The sequence below is a fragment of the Lepidochelys kempii genome, chromosome 1, assembly GCF_965140265.1.
Source record: "Lepidochelys kempii isolate rLepKem1 chromosome 1, rLepKem1.hap2, whole genome shotgun sequence".
In the NCBI taxonomy this organism is placed as follows: Eukaryota; Metazoa; Chordata; order Testudines; family Cheloniidae; genus Lepidochelys; species Lepidochelys kempii.
In genome coordinates, this window is record NC_133256.1 from 268393538 (window position 1) to 268414349 (window position 20812).

A 20812-nucleotide genomic window follows, 5' to 3' on the forward strand; every position below is an offset into this window, starting at 1 on the left:
CCTGCTTGCAGTGCATCGATTTATATTACTAAAAATTCTATCTGTCCACCCTGGCAAAAGGATACATGTGGGAATGTTTTTGTGTTGCTTATTTTATAGTGTTCTCTTATTTTTTGCCTGTGACTGCCAGTTCATGTTGTTCAAATAAACTGTTTACTTCAAAAGGTATCCTTTGTTTTTCGCCCACATATGTTCAGCCACCAGTTTTAGAGGTGGGGATGAAGGAGGAGAGTTCCAAAACCTATGAATAAAGTTTTTTTTAAAAGTGCAGTACACCTACCTGAGGTCTTTGCCCCTTTTTCAATGGGTTCCTCTTCTGGGCAAGTCAGAGTTATGTTTAGCAGGCTCTTGAAGAGCTCCTTGGTCTGTTCAGGGATTGCATCTTCCACATCCCCCTCCACTGTGAACTTTTCATTGCTGTCTATTGCTGGGGTTCTTTCTTCTGGGTCTTACGAGGTGTCCACTGTCACTCGCAGGGTTATATGCCCAGTATGGCATCCAGTGCCACATAGTTGCAGCCGGTGTGGGAGGGAACTCCAGATTTTCTGTTGGCCTCCTTTGCCTATTGGTAGGACTGCTGCACTTCCTTCTCCTTTGCCCACCATTGCTGCTTTTCCCTGTCATATCCCAGCTTTTGCATCCCTTCTGCAATGTCTGAATAATCTTTATTCCTGCAGCAATTCCACAGTTGGGTTTGCACTGCATTTTCTCTCCATAGGTTGAGGAAGTCCAGAACTTCTTCCTTAGAACAGGCCGCAGTGCAAGCGTGCCTGATTCCCTGCCCCCACGCTCCTGTTAGCTGCAGTTTTACCTCATGCCTTACCTGTGTGTGTGAAGGCAGAAAAGGTGGTCCAGTAGGAAGAGAAGCATTTCCAAAACATGCTGAGGATTTTAAAAGGGGGTGGACTTTGATCACTGTGACCTTCAGGCAGCAGAGTTCAAAATCGGGACCAGAACAGTGACTGGGAAAGGGTCATTGTGGGATTGTTTCTGGAGGATTGTTTGTACTGGTATAGGTAATGGAGCATCCACACGGGCGTTATACCCATAGAACTGTGCTCATACAGGATTTATGTTGTTTTGTGGGACGTGATTTAACTTGACTGACAGAAAGCCAGGGTTTTACTGACTGGACTCAGAATTGCGCATGAATGCACCCAAACATGAGTTAACATAATGCAACCTTTACTGGTGAAACTTAGTAGTGTAGATCAGACATAAATCTCACATAACTTCCTCCAAATATTACACAAACTTATTCTAAGAGACTCATAAAAGTATTTGCTAAAGAAAGTGAGGTTGAGGCCTTTCAAGAAGGCGCACTGATTTTCTAGTCATTTTTCTTTCTGTATCTTCTGTTGGGTGTGGTACTCACAGACCCAAAATAAAACCTTTACTTTCCTACAATAAATTTAAGCCACACTTTAAATGGCCTGTGTCTAAGTCCCTTTATGTTGCAATTTAGTCTATTGCTTTTGTTTCCTAGCTGGATAACAGCCTAATTGTACATAATCATTCTTCCCTACTGCTTGATTAGATCTGTATAGCCATCAGTGAGTGAGGGAGATGGAAAGGACCTGAAATTACTCAGAATAAAGGAAATCCATACTATGCGTAAACTACTCAGAACACAGCTTGTCTTATTTAATGAGTTATGATTTCATTTTTTTTGTCCACACTAGAAATTTATTCTAGACATTCCTTTCTTTGAAACTTTATCTTGCAATCTTTACTCATGCTAGTAAATGTTGGAGATAATGGGACTTCCTGCATGAACAAGGGCTACAGGACTGGGCCCTTCGGGCAGGGGTTTTCAAACTGGGGGTCATGACTGCTCAGGGGGTTGCAAGGTTATTACATGGGGGGAGGGGGTCACGAGCTGTTAGCCTCCATCCAAAACCCTGCTTCACCTCCAGGATTTATAATAGTGTTAAATATTTTTAAAGTGTTTTTAATTTATAAGGGGGGTTGCACTTAGAGGCTTGTTGTGTGAAAAGGGGTCACCAATACAAAAGTTTGAGAACCACTGCCTTAGGGTATGTCTACACTGTGATTAGACACCCGCAGCTGACCTGTGCCAGCTGACTCAGGGTTCAGGGGTGTGTAATTGCAGTGTAGACATCCAGGCTCAGGCTGGAGCCTGGCCTCTAGGACCTTGTGAAGTAGGAGGGTCCCAGAGCTCAAGCTGGAACATCTACACCACAATGAAACAGCCCCACAGCTTGAGCATTGGGATCCTAGTCAGCTGGCATGAGCAGTGTAGACACACCCTTAGGGAGCAAGGTTTGTAAAACTTGGCTTATTGTTGCAGAAGGAGTTGAGGTGTAGAAGGGAAAAGGATTTCCTTGGCGATAAACATTTAATGTTTGAGTATTGAAGCCTTATTTCCTTTCCTAAAGAAGGGATGATGGGTGCACACATTTCACCACTACACGGCCCAAACTGAAGTGGGTAGGAGAGTTGAGGCAGATCAGAGAGCCCTCGGGACTGCTTTGGCTTGCTCTCCCTGACACCATCTCTGGCAGCAGTAGTGTTATTTAGCCCCTCCATATAAACAGATGTTTTGATAGGGCTCTGTCTCTGCCTTAACTCTCCTCTTTGTGACAGCTGCTCCCTTACCTGCTAAGTATTTTGGTGGAGAGATGATGGCTGATTATTGTTGTGTTAGCTGTAAGGAGCCCTGAAAAGGCTCCCAATGATGGCAGCCATTGGGCTACTGTTCCTGGCGGTGCCTCTCTCCCCCGCCCATTGCTGCTAGGAGGAAGCCCCAGGGATATGCTCCTTAGATGTTATAGCGGGAGGCAAAGCTTACTTCTGCCTTGGGGACAGGGATTCCCAATGATTCTGTGCCACACAACCTTCTCCTCCACCCCCCAATCTTTGTTTTTAAAATAATGCTTGTAGCAGCAAAGTAAGGTGTTGGGATAGAGCAGTGCTTTAGGGATTTTCAAATTATCACACTGGGGAGCAAAATGGAATATATTTGGAAGTACAAGCCTATACAGATTCTGTCTAGACTGAAGCCTACACAGCCAAGATATTACATTTTCCTTGCTTTTGCTGTATAATTTGACTGAACTCATAGATAACAATGTCTTCTGATAGGGCATTTGATACTCTTGCGAAAGCACTAAACCCAGGAGAGAGTGCAGCATGTCAGAGCTCTGCAGAGACTGTTGAAGCCAATGTACATCTGATTGGTGGAGAAACAAGCATGAATATCGTTGAAATAGAGGGGCCGCTTCTCAGCGATGCACATGTCGCTTTCAGGGTATTTTATATGTGTTTAATGTTTTTGACTTATAAACATTAAAACTAATTTCTTAGCCATTTTAAAGGTTCAAGAATTTGGTATGTACTTTATTTGTTTATTTGTTTAAATTTCTTAAGGAATAACCAGGTGTACTTAAATATTGTCATTCATGTTCTGAGGAATGCACTGCTTTTGTTCAATGGTTAGCTATTTCTTGTTCAGGAAAATTAACATCCCTCCTGAGTGTTTTTGCAGCACGGTTTATTATATAAACAGCACTCTTCACTGCGATCTTCTCTGTAGCTTATTTCCCTCAAAATCAGTCTGTAATCCATGCTACTGGATCTACAGCACTATGTAGTTACAAAAAAACAAAGATTCATAAGTATTACAATGTGCCATATATACAAACTCTTGACATATGAGCCAAGCATGCAGGATTTAGAACTGAGGCTCTGGACCTCATTTGTGACAGGACTTCTCCTTTGCTTACCTATCTCACTGCTTTAGGATATTAATTGACTTTAACCATTGTGGTTCTCTTGCCATTTTCCACAACCTTTTTTGGGAGAGGAGCCAAATACTTCATATTTTTATTTCCACTTTATGAACCTATGGAATTTCCTCCATCTTTTTCCTCTTCAACTCATAGCTACCACTTGAGCAAATAAAAAGACTGCATATATGAACATTTCAGTACAGAGCATTGCATTGGGCTTTGTCCTCTCCAACCAGCCCACTCTTTGGTCACCCTTGTAAATATAAATCTAATCCTAATCCTAGAACACAGTTTCTACATTTTAAAATAGTTATCTTAGTCAAAACTATTTTAATTCTATTAATTTTATATATATAGCCAATTATTAATCTCTGGGAATAGAACTACTGTGTTATAATTAAATATCCATTTTGGATCAAATCGTGCTGCCCTTACTCATGCAATAAACCTGTTAGTTCCATTGAAGTCAATGTGTGTGAGTCACTTGGAAGGTTTGGCCATTTATGTTTAATGTGAGCAGTGCTAGGATATCAGGCAGTTTATATATGCTGAATATCAGGTGTAGCATGTTAACATACTAGAATAGTATATTTATTTATAAAATATTAATTTTAAAAACTACAAACCAAAGAATTTTTGTAAATATTTTCCCCCCTAAAACTAATAGTTTTGGCAATTCCACTAATTTTTCAGGCCATTTATTCCACTCCTCTGGGGCAAGCTATGGAAAGGTATGATACCTCCCAATTTGTTTTTTTTTTTTATATCTATAGCTGTAAGTGTAAGCAGTTGCATCAAAATAATCCCACTGACAGTGTTTCTTCTAAGGTATCAGTCTTCTCAAAATGTCTCAAAGGATTGCAATGTAATTTACTTGGGATGCTCATAGCTAATTTTTTCAAATATATGATCATCTATATAAAGTGTGGAATTCAAATAAATTTGCCCTGTTTCTTCACTGCTCTGTAATTCTATACAAGTTTAACAATTGTGACTAATGAACAAAGGCAGTCATGCAATTTATTTCAAGGCTTTATCTAATTCATGTTATTTTTTAAAATACACTACTTTCCTTTTTTCCTTGCAAGACATTACGTCAAAGACTTTTTTTTGTAATTACAATTTTTAACAAGCAATAAAATAACTAATTTTACAATTCCTTTTTGCATCAGCTCACCATGCCTTCTCCGATGCCTGAATACCTGAATGTTCATTACATCTGTGAATCAGCCTCCAGACTACTCTTTTTGTCCATGCACTGGGCACGCTCCATTCCTTCCTTCCAAGCTCTAGGGTGAGTGTTCAAACATTCTTTGATATAATCAATGGACTAAATAGACCATTTGTCCTGGAATATACTCTTATATCAAGGGAACACTGGAAAACATAATCCCAACTATACATACAAAATGATGGCGTCTAAATCAGCTGTTACCACGCAAGAAAGAGATCTTGGAGTCATCGTGGCTAGGTCTCTGAAAACATCTACTCAATGTGCAGCAGCAGTCAAAAAAGCGAACAGAATGTTAGGAACCATTAGGAAGGGGATAGATAATAAGATAGAAGATCTCATGCCACTGTATAAATCTGTGATACACACATACCTAGAATACTGCATGCAGTTCCAGTCTCCCCGTCTCAAAAAAGATATACTAGAATTGGAAAAAGTACAGAGAAAGGCAACAAAACTGATTAGTAGTATGGAACAGTTTTCATAATGAGGAGAAATTAAAAAGACTTATGTCAGAAAAGAAACGACCCGGGCGGGGGAGGCTGGCTATGAAAGTGGTCTATAAAATCATGTGGAGAAAGTGAATAAGGAAGTATTGTTTACCCCTTCACATAACAGAAGAACCCGTGGTCGCTGAATGAAATTAATAGGTAATAGGTTTAAAACAAACAAAAGGAAGTACTTCTTCATATAAAGCACAGTCAACCTGTGGAATTCATTGCTGGGGATGTTGTAAAGGCCAGGGTTCAAAAAAGAATTAGCTAAGTTCATGGATAATAGGTCCATCAATGGCTATTAGCAAAGATAGTCAGGGATGCAACCTCATGCTCTGGGTGTCCATAACCCTATGACTGCTAGAAGTCGGGACTGGACGACGAGATGGATCACTGGATAAATTGCCCTGTTCTGTTCATTCCCTCTGAAGCATCTGATACTGATCACCTTGTCAGAGGACAAGATATTGGGCTAGATGGACCATTGGTCTGACCCCGTATGGTCATTCTTACGATCTTGAATTAGGTTTGGATTATCGTAAACTTGTACTTTTGAAAAATCACTTTCATATTGCTTTTTAAAAAACATCCCCAACAATACATCTAAACAATTAAATGAATTTGTTAGAATTGCTGAGTACTCGTCATTATAAACATGAAGTGTAAAGTAGGCCTGTCAATGAATCGCAGTTAACTCATGTGATTAACTCAAAAAAATTAATTGCGATTAATCGCAGTTTTAATTGCACTGTTAAACAATAGAATACCAATTGAAATTTATTAAATATTTTGGATGTTTTTCTACATTTTCATATATACTGTATTCTGTGTTGTAATTGAAATCAAAGTGTATATTATTTTTTGATTACAAATACTTGCATTGTAAAAATGATAAAGAAATAGTATTTTTCAATTCACCTCATACAAGTACTGTAGTGCAATCTTTTTGTCGTGAAAGTGCAACTTACAAATGTAGATTTTTTTTGTTGTTGCATAACTGCACTCAAAAACAAAATAATGTAAAACTTCAGACCCTATAAGTCCACTCAGTCCTACTTCTTGTTCAGCCAATCACTAAGACAAACAAGTTTGTTTACGTTTACAGGAGATAATGCTGCACTCTTTTTATTTACAATGTCACCAGAAAGTGAGAACAGGCATTTGCATGGAACTTTTGTTGCTGGCATTGCAAGGTATTTACGTGCCAGATATGCTGAACTTTCTGTATGCCCCTTCGTGCTTTGGCCACCATTCCAGAGGACATGCTGATGATGCTCGTTAAAAAATGTGTTAATTAAATTTGTGACTGAACTTCTTGGGGGAGAATTGTATATCCCCTGCTCTGTTTTACCCACATTCTGCCATCTGTTTCATGTTATAGCAGTCTTGGATGATGACCCAACACATGTTGTTCATTTTAAGAAAACTTTTGCTGCAGATTTCACAAAACGCAAAGAAGGTACCAATGTGAGATTTCTAAAGATAGCTACGGCACTTGACCCAAGATTTAAGAATCTGAAGTGCCTTCCAAAATCTGAGAGCGACAAGGTGTGGAGCATGCTTTCAGAAGTCTTAAAAGAGCAACACTCCAATGCAGAAACTACAGAATCTGAACCACCAAAAAAGAAAATCAACCTCCTGCTGATGGCATCTGACTCGGATAATGAAAATGAAAATGCATCGGTCCAAACTGCTTTGGACTGTTATCAAGCAGAACCCATCATCAGCATGAACGCATGTCCCCTAGAATGGTGGCTGAAGCATGAAGGGACATATGAATCTTTAGCACAGCTGGCATGTAATATCTTGCGACACCGGCTACAACAGTGCCATGAGAACACCTGTTCTCACCTTCAGATGACGTTGTAAACAAGAAGCGGACAGTATTATCTCCTGCAAATGTAAACAAACTCGTTTGTCTGAACAAGAAGTAGGACTGAGTGGAATTGCAGGCTCTAAAATTTTACATTTATTTTTGAATGCAGTTTTTTTTTAACATAATTCTACATTTGTAAGTTCAACTTTCATGATAAAGAGATTGCACTACAGTACTTGTATTAGGTGACTTGAAAAATACTATTTCTTTTGTTTTTTTACAGTCCAAATAGTTGTAATCAAAAATAAATGTAAAATGAGCACTGTACACTTTGTATTCTGTGTTGTAATTGAAATCAATATATTTGAAAATGTAGAAAAAATCAAAAATATTTAAATGTATTCTATTATTGTTTAATTGCACAATTAATCATAATTAATTTTTTTAATTGCGCGATTAATCACAAATAATTTTTTTAATTGCTTGACAGCCCTAATATAAAGTGAAGGTTATTGCATTACATTAGAAAATGAAAACCTATGTTTGGTTGTTGGCAGAGAGCTGAACTTGTCTATGCATACCATCATTTCTTGAATTAGTCATTTTAACCTTTTAACATCTCATGATTTCCTGTGGTACATGAGTTGCAAGTGGTGAGATCGGACTCAGCCTGTATTTGCAACTAGCGTGCGATGGTGATGAAAATCACCAAAGAAAGGTAGAGAGAGGCTGATACACAGCTACCTGTGTGCCTTGGGCATCAGATGTTGTTCTCCTTTTGCAAATCAATTACTGGTAGTCACTGTACCATTATTAACGTATTCTGGAAAATAGTGAGAAGTATTAGTAACATTTATCAGACATTGAGAGGTGGGGGGTTTTTTATTGTAGAGCATGCCAGTTACCAGAAATAAATTGCCTCTTGCAGCTAAAACCAGTTTTTATCATTCTCTTTATATTTTCTTAAGAGCTTGCACTCTGTGCAGCAAAATCCATTAGCTCTCTTAAATTTCTTAGCTCTGATATAGTTCATGTAGTTCTGCATGACATGAGGAAGTGCATTTAATTCCAAGACAAAGAGAAACATCTTGTGTGTACTCTGTAACTTTCCTGTCAGGTGTCATTTTATGAGACAGAGTGATTTCAGAACATACTCTTAAAAAAAAAATCAAATGGTTAAAAATACTATAGCAACTATGAGAAAAAATGGAGAAAATGCAAGTTAACCTTCATCCATATATAAGTCATATTGGTCTCTGCACACGTCTAAAATGCCTTGGATAAATTTTTTGTGATTATCTTGCATAATGTCTCCATTTCCCCTTTATGACTAAATCAAATACTGAAACAACTGTTGACTTTCAACTAAATTTATTTAAAAACATAATCCAACAACATGCCAGCTTTAAGGTTTTTTTTTTAAAAAGGCCTTCAGCCTGCCATTCAGCATCCTCAACACAGGAGCCATCTGAACTTCCGCCACTGCATGTAAATATTGTTTAAAAACTAGTGTAAACCCTGAGCAAATTAATGTGATAGGACATGCATTGAAAATGTAACTAATGATGTCTACCAGCTTGCTTGTGCTAGGGAGGTGTAGAGAGACAAGGTGGATGAGGTAATATCTTTCATTGGACCAACTGACACCGAGCTTTTCTTCATGTCTGGGAAATATACTCGGAGCATCATAGCTAAATATAAGGTGGAACAGATTGTTTAGCATAAGTAGTTAAAATACAGTTATGCAAGGTGAAGTGGACTGTTAACACCCTTCCAGTCACAGAGGGAAAAAGAATGAGAGGAGACCTCAGGGGCAGTTGTTAGTGATTTATAGATTGTTGCAATAAGCGATAAATCCAGTGTGTCTATTCAGTAGATGATTTTTAGTGTCTAGCAAAGTTATGAATTTAAGCTCCCAGGCTCATCTTGAAAGTGTTGTGCAGGTTTTCTTTGAGGAGGAGGACCAATAGGTCAGGTATAGTGTGATCACTTTGTGAAAAGTGTTCACCCAAAGGTGATACAATGTTTTGTCTTTTATCATTTTCCTGCATGAGTTCATTCAAGAGTGTAGTGATTGTCTGGTTTCACCCACAGAGTTGTAATTGGAGCATTTAGTGCACTGGTTGATAGGCACGTGTAGGACCCATGGATTTAGAAAGGTGTGTGGGGGTGGGCATTGATCATTGTTGCAGTGGAGACCACTGGCTTAGCCAGGTGGAGAAAACGGGGAGCGGAGATAAAAAAAGGCACCACCCGCTAGTACTCACCCGGCGGCGCTCCGGGTCTTCGGCAGCAGGTCAGGCGGCACTCTGGGTCTACAGTGGCACTTCGGCGTCGGGTCCTTCACTCACTCTGGTCTTCGGCGGCACTGAAGACACCCCACACACACCCCACCAAAATGCCGCCGAAGACCGGAGCGAGTGAAGGACCTGACGCCGAAGTGCCACTGAAGACCCGGAGCGCCGCCTGACCCGCCGCCGAAGACCCGGAGTGCTGCTGGGTGAGTAAAAATTAAAAAGGCGCCAAAAAATTAAAAAGGCGCCACTTCTACTCAGTGGGAGAGCGACCACTGCCCCGCTCCCCTCCTAGCTATGCTCCTGGTGGAGACACGTTGGCAGGTTTTGCATCTGTTCTGGCAGGGTCTGGTGCTACTTCGAGTTGGTGTGTCCTCTCCTGTCTTTGCTGCTGCTGCTGAGCTTGGAGAGTTGGTGGGTTGTTTGAAGGCCGGAAGAGGGGTTCAGGAAAGATTTCTTTTAGAATGGGGGTCCCCATCGAGTATGGATTGTAGTTGTTTGATGATACCCCTTAAGGGTTCTTGTGTGGGGAGGTGGGTGAGAACTACACAATTGGTGTGCAATTGGAGGATGTTTTATTTCTGTATTGAAGCAAATTCTCTCTATTTGGGTGGCCTGTTCTGTGATTCAGACTATTAATTTTTAGTTCTTTAAAAACAGACCAACTTCTATACAAATGCTACTTTTAACATAAACGTGGGAATTTTAATTCTAACATGCAAATACAGATATTTTTGATCTGGGTCTTGATTTGTTGAAAGTGGTAGTAATGGCTAAACTAGATTAATTGTTACTATTTGTATTGTGCGCTGCAGATGTGAAGCACTCTTTAATTGCAAGTAAACAATTTCATTGACCGAATTTTTTTGTTCCTTTAAATAGGCAAGATAACAGCATATCATTAGTAAAAGCCTGCTGGAATGAACTTTTTACACTTGGTCTTGCACAGTGTTCACAAGTGATGAATGTAGCAACTATATTAACTGCATTTGTTAATCACCTGCATGGTAGCTTACAGCAAGGTAAGATGCATCCTGCTATTTTTCAGGGTGTAGATGGGGAGTTAATTAACAGCATGAGTTAAATGTCAGTGCATAATTTTTATACTGTGCAGAAGTTTATTAGTTGTCTGCGAATTGTTAATGGAAATTTATTGTGTACACAGTTGAATGGCCACTATTGAAATAATAATATAAAGTCCGTGAAAAATGTGGAAAATTTTGTAAATCTACAGAAGTCAGTCACATTTAATAATAATAAAAACTGTATTTTAATGTGTCCCCTTCCTTTTCGTTTTCCCTCCCCCTCCCAGAAAATTTGTATACAAATAATTGTTCTAATTAAAAACGCAAAGTTCAATAGGACATGCTGAACAACCTCAAGGAAAATATTGCAGTCAAAATTGACTTGCATTCTGCACTCAGTCATCAGTCTCTATAAAATTGTATTGGAAGTCTTGCTGTTTTGTATGGTATAAAGCAAGACTAAATTCTGAGTTTCTCTAGAATTGAGATTTCACAAGCTTAGTGGGCAGCGTGTAGCTTATGTATTTTGAAAGAGTAATAAGTTGCAAGTTTTTAGCAGTGAGGGCAATTAATCATTGGAACAACTTACGAAGGGTTGTGGTTGATTCTCCATCACTGGACATTTTTAAATCAAGATTGGATGTTTTTCTAAAAGATACATACTCTAATTCAAGCACAGCTACTGTTGATTTAAAGAAGGAATTAATACAGGGGTGGCCAACCTTTGGCTCCGGAGCCTCATGTGGCTCTTCAGAAGTTAATATGCAGCTCCTTGTATAGGCATGGACTCCGGGGCTGGAGCTACAGGCGCCAACTTTCCAGTGTGCTGGGGAATGCTCACTGCTCAACCCCTGGCTCTGCCACAGGCCCTGCCTCCACTCCACCCCTTCCCACCCCCTCCCCTGAGCGTGCAGTGCCCTCGATCCTCCCCGTCCCCTCCCAGAGCCTCCTGCACACCACAAAACAGCTGATCAAGAGGTGTGTGGAGGGAGGGGGAGGCGCTGATGGGCGGGAGGTGCTGGGAGCCGGGCAGGGGGGAAGCTGATGGGGGGCTGCTGACATATTACTGCAGCTCTTTGGCAATGTACATTGGTAAATTCTGGCTCCTTCTCAGGCTCAGGTTGGCCACCGCTGAATTAATACATGGATATTCTATAATTTGTGTTATGTAGAAGGTCAGACTAGACAATCACAATGGTCCCTTCTGGCCTTAAAATCTATTACTGTACAAGACCCATTATGGCAAATCATGTAAAATATGTTCCTAAAACTAGAAGCAGATTATAGCGTAAGAAACTTTTAGAGTATTATTTTGATTCTCCATGTTCCTGGAGACTTAAGTATTTTTTCTTTAGTTGCTTCTTTTCAGTCCTAACTTTAAAATGTACTTGAATTTGTCTGAAATTTATTATGGAGAAGGGAAAGGTTACAATATTTTTTTCTCCTTCATGAAGTGAGCCTGTAGATTCCAATTGTAGGTATCATGACACAACTCATGATCCATGGAGCTATGCTAGTCAGGGTTCTATTCATAACTGCCACATAATTGTACCTGAGAATTTGTTTTAACACACACACCCTCCAAAAAACGACGACAACAATCGTTGTGCTAGTGAGGGAGGGGGAAATCCTTCTGAATGTGAACTGGATGCAAACTGATTCAATGATAGCTGCCAGAGGGTACAGTTAACTGTAAGGGTAGTTAAGCACTGGGGCAAATTACCTAGGGAGGTTTGTGGAGGTCTTTAAGAACAGGTTAGACAAACACCTGTTAGGGATGGTCTAGATCAGTGTTTCTCAACGACAGGTCCATGGACCGGTTCCGGTCCCTGAGATTTCCCTGATGCAGTTTAGGAAGCCAGCAAGCTGGTCCCTGGTATCAAAAGATTTAGAAACACTGGTCTAGGTAATACCTAGTCCGTCTCAGGGCAGGAGACTGGACTAGAAGATTTATTAGGGTCCCTTCCAGTCTTACATTTCTATGATTCTGTTCTATGATTCTGTGGTAATTATGTAACTGCTGATACCTTTAGCAGAAATATCAAGCTAATTGTAATTTTGGGGCACATTAGTAGATATTGGGGTGGTGTGCAATGAGGCTGGTAGTTGCAGTCATGGTTTTCTGGGAGTGGAAAATGAGAAATTCAAAACACTCCTTTCCCCACATTTTAAGTCACTTCTGCCCCTGCCCAAGATAAGATAAATCCATCTCTGCAATACAAAAAGCCTTATCTGTCTCCTAGATATTACAATCAGCTCTCACGTTTTGCAGTGTTCTGAAAACTGTGTCCCCCGTTCAGCTTCCAAAACCTCTAGCTTTCCCAGGACAGCTTCTACAGCATAGTTACTCATTGTCAGTACAGAAATCTCCTATTCCAATGGTTTCTACGCTGGTGCCGCCCCCTCTCATCACTTGTAAACTTTTTTTACGCCATCTCGTTCATACTGAGTCCTAGAGTTTTTTTGCTTGACCCAGTTCTTACCTGGATCTGGTTTCCCCCATCCCAGTCAAGAGGTTTGGAGGTTCCTGTTTCTTTTCAAGGCTCTTGCAGCCGTGAACTATTCAGCTGATCCTAGCTGATTTAAAGTTGCAGGTTTAATGTGCAAATCTCAACAACTTTCACAGACATTTTACCACCTCATCTTACTCCTATCTGATACTGAGTCTTTGAAGAAAAATTGCTTGTTCCTTGGACTACACCTGTTGTTTGGGGTTAACCCTATGATAGCTCATCTCATAGGGCTTGTACAGTGTGTCTAGAGTGGCAACAGACCCAGTCCAGCAAACTCACCATTCACCAAGGCATTGTTTACACTGAGAATTTTAGGAAAGTACCTTCCATTGCTTGGATACAGTGGTAAAAATGCCATTGGCCAGTCTACATCAGTGCCCCCACAGTTACTAGCACTAGTGGGGCTGCACTGATGCTAGAGCAATGGTGGAGGATTTCCCTACAATTCTGTTTTTTGATGTGGTTTCATCCCTGTTTGAAGCTGTACGCATACATGGGTGACTGGTGCAGCCTTTTCAGAAGGCAGTTCAAGCCCTGAAAACAGCTGCTTGACTGGGTCTCTGTCAGTATGGAAAGATCTGTGATGAGACAGTCAGATCTAACATTTAAAAGAGCTACTTTAGACTCTATGAGAAGAAGAGCAATTCTTAAGAACATTTCAGTCTTTTCTTGTTCTGGGAGGTTGGAGGTGACCTTGGGCCTTTAGGTGAGTTGCAGTAACAACAACAACAAAAGAATAAGGTAAAGAAAATGAAACCTGAGTTGACTGAATTATTTAATGAGTGGAGGTCTCTGGAATGAAGCAAAGCACATCCTCTCCATCTTGCTCCATGGAAGATTACAGCAGGAAAAAGGGAAATTCTTAAGGCTAGAGTTTTCAAAAATGAGTGCCTATGGTTAGGGTCCTAAATGAGAGGCCTGACTCTAAAAGTTGTTGTGCATCCAGTGGCCTTCATTGATTTCAGGAGGATACTCAGGAATTTTGAAAATCAGGGTTTTTATTCAGAAAACTAAATTTAGACACCAATTTTTGAAAATTTTTCCCCCAAAAAAATTCTTCAAAAGAGATCTGCAAAAATCTTATATCCCTCAGAGCTGGTCGGCACCACACAGGTTGACATAAGGCAGCTTATGTTGGCCTAATTATGTCAGTGTCTACACTGCAGCCTTCCTCCCACCGATGTAAGTGCTGTACTACACCAGTATAACAACTCCACCTCCATGACAGGTGTAAGGCTTATGTCAGTGTAGTTAGGACCACGCAGTGTCTGTGTAGACACTGCATCCTTTACATCCACTTTCTTGTCAGTTTCAGGGCAGAAGCCATGAAATTGACAAGAAAGCACCTGCTCCCCGGAGAGCTGGGCGGCTGGACCCTACTCCCCGCTGAGAGCTGGGGTGAGAAGCCCAGGGGGCTTCCCCCGCTCCTGGCTGGGAGCCAGGATGAGAAGCCCAGGTGAGCTGTGAAATTGAGAAGGTTGCCCAGGTGGGGGTGGGGGTGCGGAGACACCAGGGCAGCTGGACTCTGTTCACCGATGGTGAGAAGCCCTGGGCGGCTTTCCCTTGCTCCCAGTGGGGAACAGGGTAGGGAGGGACAAGAAGCTCCAGGCAACTTCCCCCGGCTCCTGACAGGGAACGCGGAGCAACGAGGGGGCTTCCTGCCGGGAGCCTGTGGCTCAGCCAGGTTTATGGCAGGGAGCTCCCAGTGAAGTTGAGAGACCGGGCTCTCAGCTCCCCACACTGCCCCTCTTAGGTTGGTGGAAGTGCTCCTGGTGAGGATGTGCACCACTGACCAAAGGAGGGCAGCGTGGACATGCACCACCGCAGTAATTACATGGTGAGTTTGTAGTGTAGACATAACTTCATAGGTATCAGATATAAGCCCCTTATATTGAAACATCTTGTTCCACGATACTTTGTTGTTCAACTCTACTTTAAAAAAAAAATGAACAGGGCTGTAATTGCTTGTGAGATACACATAGCATCTCAGTCTTTAATACTTTGGACTTCAGTGCCATTCTATGACTTTTCTCTATCTAAAAAGAAATAGATTTGCTTTAATCGTTTTACAGTTATAATAATTAGATTGGGGCTCAAGTTACTTTAATTGTTCTAGCATGGGCAAGACTCTTGTGGTATTAAATTCATATACCTCTCCAGAGAATTCCCTATATTCCTCCTAGTAGTGTTAGCTCTCATACCCCTAAATGGGGTAAGATTTTCTATCCAGATCTTGAATGGTTTTGTATGTCTTCACCTAGCCGCTCGGTTTGGATTCCTAAAAATTGACTCATCTCACTTTTAAAAAGGGGAAAGTAATCGTGCTGCTATCCAAAAAACCTTTCCCAGTGCAGTCACGTATTTATACTGATAGTTTAGGAATACAGCTAAGACAGGCATGGGGTGGATCCTTTTACAGACTTTGATTCTAGAACATTCAGATCCTAAAATGGAGGAAGTGCTCTTTAATAGATTTGCTGCTGCTAACGCTTCTGTGATGAGTGAGCATGGCACATGACTCTTATGGAGTACATCTGCAGGGGAGCAATACATTCAGGGAATTCCATTTACTGCTATGTAATCTTCTTCCCCCTTCTGGTGATTAATATTTCAGATGCCAGTCCACCTCTGATCATTGGACTCTCTTGTAGGATTATCAGACTAATCATGAAGTGGGTTTAAATAAATAAATAAACATTCATTCATTCATTGGCCTGTAATTTTTTTCCTTCAGAAGAAGAATATGGATTCATATTACCAGCTATATGAATCATTTAGAAATCAGGAGTAAATTTATCCAGAAAATCCATTCTGCAATTTTTTTGTGCTAATCTAGATAAGCTGTCTACAGATAGAGGAAAACTAGTCATGGAGCATATCTTCAAACTGCAAGAGTTCTGTAACAGTATGGTTAAGCTTTGCCTAGATGGCTACGAATACGCTTATCTGAAAGCAATCGTCCTCTTCAGTCCTGGTATGTAATTATTTTTAACTTCAAATTTTGTTCTTTTCTGTGACAATTGAGATATGAGTATTTACAGTGTATTTAAAAGTTGTTGTATTTTCCAAAATCCAAGCTTTCAGTTAAGGTGTGGGGGGGAGAGTGATTTCGTATGTAAGTTCATGCATTTCTGACATTGTAGTTCAATAGCTGTAACAAATCTGTGAACCTGTTTTTATTTTAATTAGGTGCTAATTTAAAATCTAAAAGTCCCCTCTTCTCCCAGTCTACCAAAGGTTCCATCTTCACTGAGAATTTTAGGGATTTCTCCCGAAGTTGCTGTAGCACCAGTGCAGCTCAGCAATTGCTAGCAATGCTAGAAATGATAAGGCAGACTGACCACCAGTGTTTTTTACCATCATGTTCTCTAATTCTGCTCCTCGAGAATCAGTTGGAGCGGGGAGAGACTGGAAGGAAGGAAGACTTAGGGGCCAGTTTGGCAGTTGGGGGGTGACATTAGATAAGTAGGTGAGGGGGCAGGCAGGACTAGGAGATTGGGACAAAAAGCCTTTGAGGGAGGGAGATTGAGATAGGATTGGGCGACACAGAGATCAGATGAGGAGCCTGGGAGCGAGGGCGAGAAGAGAGGGGTTGTGTATTAAAAGAATGTTAAGATTGCGAAGTTAAGCATTCAAAAGTTAGAAAATGCGAGAATCATGGTTGTCTGTGCAACCTTGATTTAGCTGCCTTGTGCATATGATACAGTCTAATTATATGATAGTGTACTATTGTTTCCACAGTACACCTGCCCCATTCAGTGTACAGGGTGGACCTGCTCTGGGGATGATTCAGTGTTGTGTAGTAAAGGATACCATTGTCTGTAGGACTCCTGCCTTATTTGTTGTGGCAGTTGGAATTGATGTAGTGAATGAGGCAGGGGATAGCAGGAAGGGAAAGGATAGTTTAATGGTTAAGAATGTTGAATGCTGTCCTAGAGAATGGGATTCTGTCCCTGCCTCTGTCGCAGTTACAGTGTGGTGGTAGACCGGTCACTTAAACCAAAGTTTTCACAATTTGTCACTAATTGTGTGTCCTTATTTTCTGGAGGCCCAAAATAAGACCATGGGGCCTGAGTTGTGGAAATACTGATCATTCTCAGCTGCCACAGAAGAAAGCGGAAGGTGTTCTTTGACTGTATAAACTGTTATATAATACTCTGAAAAATCAGGTCCTAGATATGTCAAATGGGCATTTAAAATTAGTGGATACTTCTGACCTTAATCATTCTGTTCCTCAGTTCCCCATGTGTAAAATAGGGGGTAACACCACTCCCCTATCTCGCAGGGAGGCTGCGAAATTAAATTAAATTAATGTTTGTGAAATATAGTGATTAGCAACATAGAAAACCTCATGAAGAAATAAATAATTCTGTATTCAGAGCCAGGGTTGGAATAGTGTAGAGTAAGTAAGGAGGGGAGGAGATGAAGCGGCACACACTGAAAAATGAGGATGAAATAAAATATTGAGTAGCATGGTCTATCATATTCACTGTTTGAGGCAGAGGTCGTGTGGAAGTAATGTTTGATTAGGTAATTGAACACTGTATCATATTACATACACAGAAGGGAGCCTAATTAACCTTAATTCTGGCTTTTCCTAGCTTTTGAGCGCTTGACTTTGCTACCTTAATGTTCTTTTAATGTAGTCTTTTGTGTGTAATTTGATTTACACCAAGATACTACCTCTTGGCCCCAGGACTTTCATCCATTGTTTACAGATCCAAAGATTTATAATAAAAAAGAAAACAACAAACATTGCTATACAGAAACATAATCTGCCAGGTATTTTTCTGTATTTAGAGCAGTTTTTTACTCTGATACTTGCTGAGCAAGTCTGCTCATTTTTCTCATAAATGTTCTAAACGCAACAATAACAAATATGTCTTCTCATTGCTCTACCTTTCCTGAAGCTGATATCCAACAGAGGTGAATTTTAAAAAGTCACTAAAAATACCAGTATCAGTAGTATCAAATGTCAGTAGTATCATAATTTTAGCATCTATCCTAATAGCATCATAATTTGTATCCTATATTGGCATACTATTTTGGTGACAGTGAGGGCTTTGTTTTATTTCAGTAGATTGTGAGTCTTGAGGAACAGAAGGCAGCTGCTGTGCAGCCTTTACTATGTGAGCCATATCTATGAACATAGACAATAAAGGCAACAGTAAAAATACAGTGGTTATATCTGTCATGCGGTACTTCATTATATATTATTTAAACAGCAGGAATTCATTATAGTTAATCATTCATCACTCAGGCTGGAAAACATCCTATTTTCATGTTAAGGTTTTTCCATTGTCTTCAGCCTGTCACACCCAACACTACATCCACACATGGACAGGCACTGGAACTCTGAGTTCAGGCAACAGGAACCAGGAAACGAAGAGGAACAGGAAGTAATAAACAGGAAGGCCCTCCACTACCTCCTCTCCACACCAATCATCATACGGTGCCGCTACGTTCTTCATGACATTACCTATACAGAGCCCCAGTGTAGGAGTCACATGCCTGATCCTGGAAGCTTTTCAGACAGCAGATGGCAGTATATGGGATGCACTCAATTTCCTCAAGCCCAATGTTTCATAGACCGCAGATATAAATATCCTCCCTCTTCAGATTCCACAGTCTGCTACCTGGAGAGTGACAGAGCCAGACTCTTCCTTTTCTCTAATCTTATACATGCAAATCTAGTTGTAGATAGTTGCATTGTTAAGAGTTAGGTTTAAGGGTTTTTTTCACTTGTCAATTTTTTTTTATATATATTAAGTCTCCTTTGGCCTTACTCACGATGGGAGGCACATCTAAAAGAATGGGATTTAAAAGAGATTCCTCTTATCTCACAAAAAGTTCTGTACTTAAGATAGGCATGAAAATGTCCCAAAGTACCATAAGACTCTACTCTAGAATCTGCTGCTGCAAGAGGCTTTGGTAATGCAAGAGTCTGATAGACCTTCCCCTGAAAACTTCCTATACACAAGTAATGTGGACAGTCAGCCTTCCTTAGTGCTAATGCCTACCATAAAATCCCAGGCTGATGAAACACATTCCCCTAGGTAAAGACCTGAATTCTTCAGATGGAGCCAAAGAAGACGCATCTTCTGGCACTGGTCATTCTAAAAAGCTGTACTGTGAGAGAAAGAGGTCCTCTGGCGAGGATCCCACAATGAATCTGCCCAAGGTTGTCATATGGAGGAGCCATCGTTGGATTCATGGTTCCTGCCTTTTCCAAGATTGGTGCAGTAGTTTTCCTTGAACTGAGAAAACCAGGTACTTTCCCAATCTGCTGCAGCTCCACCTCAAAGGGAACTTGGTTTAGGTACAGGAAAACTTTTGGTACCTCAGTTATCAGCCTGGACAGTTCCAAAATTAAAATTTTACCCAGTTGTCATCCATACATGTACTGGGTACCTTGGGGCTTTTGGTCCTGTGGTTCCCTTCCTCCTTAAGTGGCCTCTGTGATGAGATGATGGAAGACCAACATTGTCTCCTCCCCCATGCAAAGGAAGCTTTCTCCTACAAAAGCGGTAAAGAGTCCTGTGGCACCTTATAGACTAAAAGACGTATTGGAGCATAAGCTTTCGTGGGTGAATACCCACTTGTCGGATGCAGGTGATGGCCTCTTCAGAGGTTCCTGGGATTCCTCTACTTTAAATCTTCAAGAGCGGTAGTTGTACCTGATTTGAAATCAGATGCATTCTCTCTGAGGAGCAGGAACTGGTGAGGTAGTCCTAGGAATTCCTCTTCTGTAAGTTATGCCAAGGTCTTTCAGGATTTGGTGGGTAGAATGGCTGTGATATTGGTATTCCACTGGCAGTTTTGTCTAACAGACCACATACATTTTATTGAAATCCTGGCATACAAAGAGAAAAAAACAGTACTCCTCGTCAATGAGCTGGTTAAAGAGGTCTGGAATCACTCTTCCTCTGCTGCTTCTGCCTCAAGGAAGCCTTATACCAGGTTACCAGTGTGGGTTATTTTTCCAATACACCTGTACCCCGATATAACGTGACCCAATATAACACGAATTCGGATATAACACGGTAAAGCAGGGCTCCGGGGGGCGGGGCTGCACACTCCGGTGGATCAAAGCAAGTTTGATATAACGCGGTAAGATTTTTTGGCTCCCGAGGACAGCGTTATATCGGGGTAGAGGTGTATTTTACTCTGGGCCAGTTGTGAATTCTGCTGTAAATGACAAATCTAGAGCTGGGACAGTGTCATCAAAACATGGGCACACAGAGACCAAATTGCTAGAGTTATGGCCTGATAAGATGTTTTGTTCTAGTCCAGAGCTGTTACTTGGACTAGAACAAAACATGTTACCCAGTATGTTCCCCAAACCAAGGAATTTCTGGTGTTATACCAGAAAAGCTAGTTGTCCAAAAATTCTCTGGAGGCGTCACTTGATATCATGGACACTACAGCCAGGTCTTTGTCATGGTGAAGAGAGATTTCGGGCTCAGGAATGATGGTACCAGCAAACACAGAGACAATCTGGGAAGCCCTTTTGTTTTCAGAAGAGAGAAAAGGTGTTCTTTTCTGCCTCAGTAGTTTCATCTACTGGTGGCGCTGCATGTAGCAGCAAGTTTGAGGATGTGCCAGAGAGCCCTGGGTGAGTTTCAGGGGACCCAAATCCTCATCCTTTCTCCTCTTCTACCCCAGTCTTTTAGTATTCTTTGTTCCA

At 40.9% G+C, this 20812-nt stretch overlaps 1 protein-coding gene across 11 annotated transcripts in view; it reads left to right on the forward strand.

The window, feature by feature from the left end:
- NR2C1 (nuclear receptor subfamily 2 group C member 1) overlaps nt 1-20812 on the forward strand; it is a 114711-nt gene that overhangs the window by 83367 nt on the left and 10532 nt on the right. For all 11 annotated transcript variants that reach the window (XM_073327520.1, XM_073327519.1, XM_073327516.1 and 8 more), the window contains 4 exons: nt 3106-3271; nt 4925-5046; nt 10470-10609; nt 15962-16099. In XM_073327520.1, coding sequence (XP_073183621.1) covers nt 3106-3271; nt 4925-5046; nt 10470-10609; nt 15962-16099 — 566 coding nt within the window. The remainder of the gene's footprint in view (nt 1-3105; nt 3272-4924; nt 5047-10469; nt 10610-15961; nt 16100-20812) is intronic.